This window comes from Nestor notabilis, unplaced genomic scaffold (genome assembly GCF_000696875.1).
Source record: "Nestor notabilis isolate BGI_N333 unplaced genomic scaffold, ASM69687v1 scaffold28081, whole genome shotgun sequence".
Classification (NCBI taxonomy): domain Eukaryota; kingdom Metazoa; phylum Chordata; class Aves; order Psittaciformes; family Psittacidae; genus Nestor; species Nestor notabilis.
The window spans coordinates 5425-15598 of record NW_009915572.1 but is presented as its reverse complement, the minus strand read 5'-3'; the positions used below and the strand labels follow the sequence as shown (position 1 = coordinate 15598).

General features: G+C 37.1%; 1 protein-coding gene across 2 annotated transcripts; it reads left to right on the top strand.

Moving 5' to 3' along the window:
* The first annotated feature begins 957 nt into the window (after positions 1 to 957).
* On the top strand, positions 958 to 9959 carry CBX3 (chromobox homolog 3). 2 transcript variants are annotated; one of them, XM_010024219.1, is made up of 6 exons: positions 958 to 1008; positions 2782 to 2931; positions 4827 to 4969; positions 6398 to 6563; positions 7912 to 8006; positions 9323 to 9959. In XM_010024219.1, the coding sequence occupies exons 2-6, from the start codon at positions 2890 to 2892 to the stop codon at positions 9447 to 9449; spliced, it is 573 nt and encodes a 190-aa protein (XP_010022521.1). In that variant the 5' UTR covers positions 958 to 1008; positions 2782 to 2889; the 3' UTR covers positions 9450 to 9959. The 2 variants fall into 2 exon arrangements, with proteins under 2 accessions (XP_010022521.1, XP_010022522.1); XM_010024220.1 differs by lacking the exon at positions 2782 to 2931 and having other exon boundaries at positions 964 to 1008.
* The last annotated feature ends 215 nt before the right edge of the window (positions 9960 to 10174 follow it).

The window sequence follows — 10174 nt, the reverse complement described above, 5'->3', positions numbered from 1 at the left end:
GGGGTGGGGTGGTGGGGGAGGGTGTTGTTATTATTACTATTGTTGTTTCTTTCCCCCTTTTTCCTGCCTCCGAACGGGGACAAGCCAAGCCCTTCTGCACTGGGGCCCTTGCCCCTGCCCTTCGTCCCCCTCACCTTCCCCACCGCCTATGGGGCTGCCAAAATCCATCTCCCGTGTCAGGGGAGAATTGGGGGAGGATTGGTGAATCCGGGAGGTTTCCTGGCCTTGAAGGACTCTCTCTTTGGCCTTACCCAGGCATATGGGGAATTCTAACAGTTCTATAGTTTGCAGTGGGGCGGGGACAATACATGCCTAAGGAGGTGGCTAGTATGAGAAATGACATGGAAAAGGGGATGGATTCTTTTTAACATCATTTGTGTAGGTTAAATATGTAGTATGTACAGCTTAGCTGAGTTAATATTGCTCCAGGACTTTAATTCTTGCAAGCTTGGGAATCAGAAGGCAACGTTATAGTTGCATTAAGATAAATATTTGCTGTTTGTAAGAATTTACTACTATATAAGAGTAATGGGTGACTCATTATTACACTACAGATATGTAGCTGCTCCCCACCAGAAATATACCTAGCATACCTAGGTATATCTCAACTGCTAGAATCTGAACTCCTATTTTATTGGGTTTAAGGAAATAAGCATCCCTGATGGTCCTCCCCCTTTTCCCTTGAAACATCTCTGTGCCTTAGAAGGCCTTGGGGAAAAAATCTTTTTTCAACCATATATACCACTTTGTCATATCATTTATCCTGGCTAGCATAATGGTGCATTACTGAGTTAATGCCAGACGAAGTAGTAACCTACTTTTTGTTCTGGATTTAATCCTTATTAGAAATGTTATATGCAGTGATTACATGGGGGTTGGAACAAGGACCATGCTTGTATTGGGATGCCTTTCTTTGAGTAATGTAAACTTCCTTTTAATTGTCATGCATTTTTCTAGTAAAAGCTCTGCAAGTCTGCAATAAAAATGGCCTCCAATAAAACTACATTGGTAAGTTCATGCACACCTAAAGTATGTAAGGATTTAATCAACATATTTTTCTTCAGACTTATAACTTGGCATCTCCATTTAAAAGATACATCCACATCTCCCCTCCCCAGCATTATTCTGACCAAAATTTCAGATCCAGAAAGTAAGGCTACTAGAAAGGACATTGTCTTTGGCTTTAATAAATCTGCCATTTCTGAAGAGACTTGTTGGGAAAAAATATTAAAGGATTGCACTGTTTCGTCTGTTCTACAATAGAAAACACTAAGGATTTTTTTTTCTTTTAAATTCCTTTCAGCACACCATGTAATTCATCATATATGTAAAAAATAATATCCAAGTCATGTATTCATTTAATTTCTCCCAGTGTACTTGGGGAAAATTAATTGCCTGAAAAAGGCAGTCTCTACAGATGAGAAATAACATTATTGGGAAATGATGTGGCGTAGTTAAGATGCCTTTTGAAATGATTTTTAACAAATAACAGTTTCTTTGAATTTCATAGGAGCAGAGATTATCAGATGTCAACCCCTCCTGGACCGTTTTAATGATGCATTCATGGATCTCAAGTCCTGTAAAGCTTTGCTTGACATTAAAATACGGACTTCTAAGGGCATTTGGTTGCTGGTTGCCATTCAGCTATATATAGTTTTGTGAGAGACAGAACTGAAAAAAGTATAGTGTGAGATGCATCTGAGGTTGAGGTGGGGAAGTAAGCTCAAATACACACGTATAATTCAAAATTTGGATAGCAGAACAACTGATTAATAGTGTTCTCAAAAGGCCTATTCTTAGATTTTCTGAAATGATTAGTGGTTGACCCAAATAGAGATGCATTAAAAACTGGTATTAACTCCTGGCTTAAGAGTGTAATGGAGTGCTTCCTTTATACTGCACAATAAGAGACTATTTAAAAAGATTTCACCAAGGTCAATGTCTGAACTTCCTGTTAGTAATTGCCCAGTTTTCCCTAATTTGAGGAAGAGAAGGAGTTGGCCAGCTTGGGGAGGGGGTGCCTCAGGGAAAGGAAAGAGTCTGTGAATGCAGTATTTTTAATCTTTTGATGTTTACAGAAAAATTTTGCTGCACAGGTCAGGAAAGGCAGTTATGGTTCCCATGGGAACTGTAACTAATTCTGCTTCATTATGTATTTGCATGCAAAACCTAAATGTATTAAGGGATAGCATAGCTCTGGAACTGTAATTCCTAGTTTGTAACCTTCTGTGTGTTAAAACTCTTCACCACAGTGTCGCATCAATGTTTTAATCATGCCCCTTAGAGAAAGAGTGATTAGTGACAGACCTGCAACCGTCATACGTGACTTTGGAATGCAGGAAGAGAAATGGGCCACAGAGGATCATTCAGTGGTCAAATGCCCAACTTGCAGTTTACAACATGTGACCCTAGAGAAGGAAGCTTCAGGGGTCCAGTGGACACTTCAGTCATTACCAGTGAGAGTTACATTGGCTTGTGTAATCTCAGAATGTACAGGTTTTAACAAATGTTCAGTATTTCTGCAGGCTCTGCAATCAAGTATTACTTTGATAGGTTGGAAAGGCTCAAGAGTTCGGAAAGCAGTGCTGATGTACACAAGAGCTAATTGAATTTTTTAATATTTAAAACAAAAAGCAACATATTTTCAATTTTATTATTTCTTACTGCACTTCAAGAAAAAAAAAATAAAGATCCCCATGACATGCATTTTCTTCTGTGGAAGACTCTCTAGATACTTAAGTCTTAGAAAGTAAAAAAAAAAATAATGTTGCTTTGATACAGAAATCCAAAACATTTATCTTTAAGTGACAAGAATTAGTGAAGCCGAAAAGCGTACCAGAAAACAATCTTCCATTGAATCAAAGAATTTTAGTGCAACGGAGAACACAGATGGAGATATTCCCCACTTGTAGCCTGCTTGCCTCATCACCAGTAATTATAATGTTATTACTATGGTATAGTGAGTCTGTCTTGTTTGGATTTTCTTTATTTTTCTCTCTGCTTCTCTTTTTGTTCATGTGTTTTCCTCATCTCTGTCCGTTTCTCTTTTTCACACTTCCATTTCTGGAAAGAAGGTGCCTTCATAGAAGCGTTGGACATCTCCGTGTTTTAATTTTCCTTCAATTTCAGTCATACGTTCTTTTTCCTGTGGAGGCAAAAAAAGCCAGTGTGCTTAAGTTGACACTTTTCAGACATGAATGCTGTGGTCAAAATACACCTGGGATATGCAGGCAGTTAAAATATAATTGGAAATATGTGCTCTGTTTTAGATAATCTCTCTTCTATGTTTCAAATCAAAACAAACGTTGCATGAGATATAATCATATACAGAAACTTGCTGTTTGAAAGAGAAACTGAAACTTTTCCTCCTCTTTGTTGTTTACACCTTCAATTTATGCTAACCAGAGTAAAGCTGTTTTGGGGAGGGGGGACAAATTAGTTATGAAAAATAAGGGGCACAAAGACATGGCTTTGGAAAGAAAGAATCAGCCTTAAATCTTCAGTTTATAAAAAGAACAGGGTTTTGTCTCCAATGTACATATTTATTTTTTGTTTTTACCTTTCACCGCATCAAGACAAAATTCTACAAAGCATAAAAAGCTGAGTTTCAAAATTGCTTCGCAGTATTCTCAAACTAACCCACTTTCACTCTAGAGAGGATTAGAGAAAGGCCATCATGCAAATAGAGGAGCTCTTTTTTTTTTGCTTGTCTGTTTTCTGTTCCAGAGGAAGTGTATTAGTGAGGAATTAGTTCTGTCCACTTGATCTAGGGTGCTGCACGAGTATACGTTTTAGGAGCTTAATACTGCTCCCATTAGTTTATGGCTGCCACTTTAACAATTTCTTTGTAAGGTACAGTCCAAAATGGCAAGCAAATTGCTTTTGGTCTGCTAGTGCTCCAGAAATGTGATACAACAACATGATAGGCTTGTTCCAAACTTTTTAAGATTGCAAACAAGGAAATTCTGAAATGTGTCCTTCTATTACTATTTAATTGTGCCTTATTAAACTGGGAATGCCTTGAGGATGATGTGGATGTAATATTTGTTTTAAGAACTTAATATTATTTGAAGTATCAAATCTAAACTTAAAGCACTTTAGTCATTTAAGTTAGCAAAACTTCATTTACATGTTAAGTGCTGTACTTTAGGTGTCTTAAAATTTTGCACCTTTGTGACATCTGTTTGAATGTAAGTTACATCGGTGCGTGGCTGAGAATGAGAAGGGACTGCAGTAATGGAATGCTCTTAGCATGCATCCTGTTCAATAGTTATGGGTTATTGTTGAGTATTTTGCTTATTGTAGTGATATCATAAACTTTGCTCCCATCAGCTTTTCCTTTTTTGAAAAATTATTTTTATTTATTTTTTTAATGGTGGTAACCACTGTTTTTGAGTACCATCCCTTTTCTGTTTTATGCATTTTCACAGTTCCCTTACTACTTCTCTTCTGTCTTATGCTGTTTCTTGCCCCTCTGCCTTTTCACAGGCATAGAGTTAACTTTTAGAAGCTTTATAAATTTTTGAGCATGTAGCACTGAGAAATTTATAAGGGAAGTAGAGGTACTGTGTATGGACAAAAATATTTCACCTTTATAAAACTGGTGTTGGGTATCTCATTAAGCAACTGAAAAAACCCAAAACATTAATGTGTCTTGCTCAGGTTACCTGACCACATGCACTAACGTAAAAGGAGTCTGAGCTTCTGGCTTTAGTGTGAATAAGTACATGATTCTTGGCTGTTTAGTGAGCAAAGTTGGATTTGGCCAGTGAAGTAACTGTGTAAAGCACAAGAAAGAATAATGTCATTCTGAATTTCTTTTGTAGCACAAAATGGGAAAGAAACAGAATGGCAAAGGTAAAAAAGTTGAAGAGGCAGAGCCGGAAGAATTTGTTGTGGAAAAAGTCCTGGACAGACGTGTTGTAAATGGAAAGGTGGAATACTACTTGAAGTGGAAAGGATTTACAGAGTAAGGCATTACCTATTATTTTTCTCTGATAGAATGCTAAATATTAACCATTTATTTGAAGTAACTATGCAAAGAGGGGATTTGATGATGGGGATTCATTTTAAAGAATAAGGGAAGGATGTCCATAAATGCATGTTCAAGTGGGGCAGCCAAGCTAGATTTGACAGTTGTTATATATGTAGTAGAATGAATGTTACTTCCAAGTAAGAAAATTTGCAGGGATTTAAACTGTAGTCAGCTCTGAAGTGATGAATTTGAAGCAGACAGTTTATTATTCATTTTTCTGAACTGCTCTCAAATTAGATGAATTTGCATAAGGAATTCTGTGACATAGTTGCCTTCATTAGGCATGCCCAAAATGTATCTCTTGAGTCTCTTTCCCAGGACTTACAAAAGCACAGGAAAGCCTTACAGTGGACTTAAAAAATTGATTGTTAAAGGTGACACGTAGCTGTGACTCTTCCCTCTCTCCTGTGACACTTTCTGGCAGACAGCTTTACTAGCTGAGAAAAAGGTGATGCACCTATCATTTGAACACAAACAGTTATATGCAATTGCATTATTGTTGTATGCCTCCCAAAGTAATTGCATTGCAACATCTTGCCTTCTAGCACCTGAAATTTGTGTAGTGATAGGAGCAGAAATGCAAAACACAACGTGCTTAGTATTTGAGGGTCAGATTTAAAATACACAGTTTAGTAACTGAAAATAATTTGCAGGCATCTTGCTTGTGCAGTAGCGCTGTGGCAGTATTTGTGCATGAGGACTTCTGATGTGGTGCCTAGTTGTTGCAGGGAACATTCATGTACTTCTTAAAATTTAGTTAACAAAATGCATGCTCGCTGGACCATTTGCAGTGCCCAGCTCTGGACACGGAACCTTTGTTCCCTCCTGTGGTCAACTGAAAGAGGAAGGTAGTTCTAGGTACAGTTGAGCTCAGTGCTCAGAGATGGCTTTTTAGCATATTCTTCATATATAGAAGCTTAGACATACATACACTGTTTGTGGTGAGTGTTGTGTATGTCCTGTTCTCTGTTAAGTCTTAGTGCTCTTATCATATAGCTTGTTCACATGGACAGTCTTTAGAGGAATCAGGGAAAGGAGTCAGTTTAAATGGACAGGTAAGTTTTGGTAGGGTGGGGATTGCTTGTTTTAACTCCTATGATCCCACTCTATTATAGGAGCTAACATACCTGCTTGTTCTGCATCTGCAGTTTAAGAACATAATTTTTCAACAATAGCAGAGCATACTTATTTCTTTCATCAAGTTTAGTTCACGAAGGTTACTAAAGATGGCAAGATAAGCATCCTTAGGTTTAAAAAACTTGCCTTACATAAAGAGGAAAAAAAAAACCAACTTGCTTAGGGTGAGCCATGTGGCTAGTTTTATTTTTTTACATAATTTACATAAATGTGTGTATGTTTCAGTGCTGACAACACATGGGAACCTGAAGAAAACTTAGATTGTCCAGAGCTAATCGAAGCTTTTCTGAACTCTCAGAAAGCTGGCAAAGAAAAAACAGATGGTGCCAAAAGAAAATCTTTGTCAGATAGCGAATCTGATGATAGTAAATCAAAGAAAAAGCGCGATGCTGTAAGTATGTGTTCATTTGCTTTGTTTTTCCTGTGTCTCATCACCACCCCTCAAAAAATCCTATTATGACTTCAAGAATGAGGCCAAACATGGGTTTAAAACTGTAAAAGTCACGCATCTGGAACTGTGGTTTGAAAAGAGTAATCATTCGTGGTGGTTAATGAGATTGTCCAAAAGGTGGGTAAAAGATGATTGATTGACAGGATTGCTAAAAGCTCTTGCGTTGTGCCATGTTGCTTCCTGACTTATTGAAAGTAAGACTGGTTAAAAAATTATTAATGAATGATATTAATTGCATTAGAGCAAAAGGTTCGTAAATGGAACAAAGTTCTGGTTTTGCTTTCATATTTAGCATATGATTTTGAATAGGAGAGTGGCAAGATAGCAAAATGTGAAGACCAGGCAGTTACTTAGATTAGGACCAGGCATGGTAAGGGGGACTAGAAAGGGTAAGCGAAGAAAGCCTACCTTTTCTTAAAGGTCTGGTTTTCTCCTACAATTCAAGTGAACAAACAGCATCACAAATTTAGTGCCGACAAGTATAAAACAATGCACATACAGTAACGTGTTCAATAGTTCATGTTTTTCTCTCTAAACTAGCAATTTGAAACAAAACTAGTTGGCCATGTCATTGGTTTACTGAAGACAGCTGTTGGATGTATAGTTGTTGTCAAAAAGGTTTGAAGGCATCAGAAGGAATAGTGCATTAAGAATACAAAGAATATTTTAGCTTCTGTATAAAGTCAGTTGTGTGGCTTTATCTGGTACAGGAGTGGTCGCTGTCTCAAAAAGGATATTGTGAACCTAGAGGAACTAATACAGGAAATAGTCATGATACTTCTTGCCACTGCTGTGATCTCAGTGAGCCAAGAGCAATTGAGATATTCCCCAAGGGTGCAGTTTCACAGTTGGCTTAAGCCATCACAAGCCTGTTGTTTTGCTGAAAAGGATGTGCTTTTTCCCTCTTCCAGGAGTGCATTTCTGCTTTGCCCCTTCTGTTGCTTTTATAGGCCGTGCTTGGTTTTTTTAATCTACTCTAACGGTTTTTAGACTGCTTGTTTCATCTATTAAGTTTTCAGAAATAAATGCTAGATATATTGCTGTAAAGTCCTTCATTATTAGTCTACATCTAGATGACTTGGCCTGAAGATCAATCATAAAAAAATAAAATTGATGTAGTCTTCAGACAATAATATGTAATTATAGCTTTTACAGTTATGTAAGGCTGTATTTTTTTGTACTGATACACACACATATATGTATATAAAAGAATGTGCATATTTAGCACTAATGCCCAAATAGAGTTTCATCTTAAACTAGATACTGATGTTCAGTACTTACTCAATAGGTTGATAAACCAAGAGGATTTGCAAGGGGTCTTGATCCTGAGCGGATAATTGGAGCTACAGATAGCAGTGGAGAGCTTATGTTCCTCATGAAATGGTAAGTCTTAGAGCCACAATTCTCCATATTAAGGGAGGGCAGGCAGTTGCACTTAGGCTGATCAGGCAACTTCATTTCAGGAGAAAGACACAGGAGCTGGTGGTCTGCTTATTATCCTTGTATTCTTAGAAAAACAAGGCTGCTGTAATCAGTACTTAATCCCTCTTCCTTCAAAACCCAAAGTAGCTTTGGTTTCTGATGGTTCAATTTTATGAAAGTAGAAATTCAAAAGGTAAATCCTGATAAAATACGGAAAAATTGGGATTTGTATGGAAAAGCTGGATCTTGGTAATGGTTTTGCTGAGTGAATGGCAGGGAAGAATCCTACTTTACACATTCCAGTAAGCAGAAGCCAGCTGCTGAACAGCCAGCCATTTAACCAGCTGCAGTGCAAGCTGTTCTGCATGCAACTAAGTGGAACTGAAAGCAACTAGTGGAGGAAGCTGAGGATGAGATGAAGAATAAGCAAGATGGAGGAGAGGTTTATTATTATGGGCTAGAAACAGGGGAAAGTGATGGGGGGAGGTTGTGTTGTTGGGAGGGTAGCCTTTGAGAAGGACAGAATTTCCTGAATGGAGTCAAACTGAATGGTCTTGAGAGAAATTACTTATCATGTGATGTGCCCAGACTGCTGAAGATGAGTGCTTTGGAAGATTCTGTCTCTCTTCTGTCTTTTCAAATTCTCTCTAAATTTTATGTGAAACTTGGAAGCGTTGCAAAATACAGATTGTGACAATTTGAATTTCTGCAGTGATAATTGGCAAAATGAAACAGAAACATACAAAAACAAGTTTTTGTTTTGTTTAATTTTTCATAATTGGTAGTAGGCAACAAACAGATACAAATACGTTTGCACGAAACTGACTTGTGAAGGCAACATACACTTCAAAATGGACTCTGAAGGATGCCAGGCTGGAAACTTTGTTTTATTATCCCAAGACAGCATCAAGAATAGCAGTGTGAAGTACAGGAACTTACTTGCACAATGAGGAAATAGAATTTGAATGCAAGTGCCCCATCTTAAGACTGATGCTATTGATTTTTAAAAGTTTTGCTTTGAAGTTGTGATTATACTTTAAAAGACAAAATATCAAAGTTTTGCTTGTTTCATTATATACTGCAATTGGTAACTGTATAAATGGTTCCCTTTGAATAGCATTTTCCTCTAAAACAGAAAAAAATACGGGAAGGGAAGGAAGATGCAGCACTGAAACCATTAGCATGGAAATTCTTGGTATACTGAAGGTATCAAAAGCTGCTATATTTACTGAATTATGATTATGCGTTTTCTTAAATCCCACTCTCTTCTACATCAGGAAAGACTCTGATGAGGCAGATCTGGTGCTGGCCAAAGAAGCTAACGTGAAGTGTCCTCAGATCGTAATCGCTTTTTATGAAGAGCGACTAACTTGGCATTCATGCCCAGAAGATGAAGCACAATAATTAGTTGCATTGCTTTTTTATATATATGAATATTAAACCCGGAAATTTGATTTATTAGCAATGTGAGAAACATACATTCTAACAAGAATCAAATTTGATATTTTTTTGAAGTAGTATGTTTTGCATCAACAGCAAGTAAACAAAAGCTTTCTGCGACTTGTTTCATTTATCACAAGAGAGCATTTGATACTACTACTTCTTCCATATTAGGTGAAAGCTTTTATAAAACATTCATAAACTTCCATAGTTATTAAAGAATCATAATGAATGTTTAAACAAACTCACAGATGTTTTGTAGTCTTCTATACTATTGATGTGCATGTATCTCCTTTACCCAAACCTAGCCCTTTAAACCTGTAGAATCATTCTTTTTAGTATTTGGGATCACCTGGTCTCAAGAAGACCAGGTGAAAACTAACTTTGTAGTAATTTGAATGTTATCAGACTGTATATTGTTTACTTTATTGTAAATACTGGTGAACAGTGGTCAATAAAATAGTTTTATATTCTTCCTTTATACTGATAGGCTGTGACTCTTTTGAAGCGGTATGATATTTCTGAACTTTTGATATGTTAAGCTCTCAATTTGTAATATAGTTAACTGTAAATTGTTTTTTTTTGGGGGGGTAGATCGATTAATGAATATTGCCCCATTGCTACTCTGTAGTCAGAATACCAGACAAATGCCAGGCTTTGGTTCTTTGTATTTTTTCAGTGAGTAGTGC

Excerpts from the sequence above, each read along its gene's own strand:
- CBX3 (XM_010024219.1), top strand. The coding sequence starts at position 2,890 with ATGGAGATATTCCCCACTTGTAGCCTGCTTGCCTCATCACCA. Across the intron at positions 4,970-6,397 it reads AAGTGGAAAGGATTTACAGA|TGCTGACAACACATGGGAAC; the intron begins GTAAGGCATTAC and ends TGTATGTTTCAG. Across the intron at positions 6,564-7,911 it reads CAAAGAAAAAGCGCGATGCT|GTTGATAAACCAAGAGGATT; the intron begins GTAAGTATGTGT and ends CTTACTCAATAG.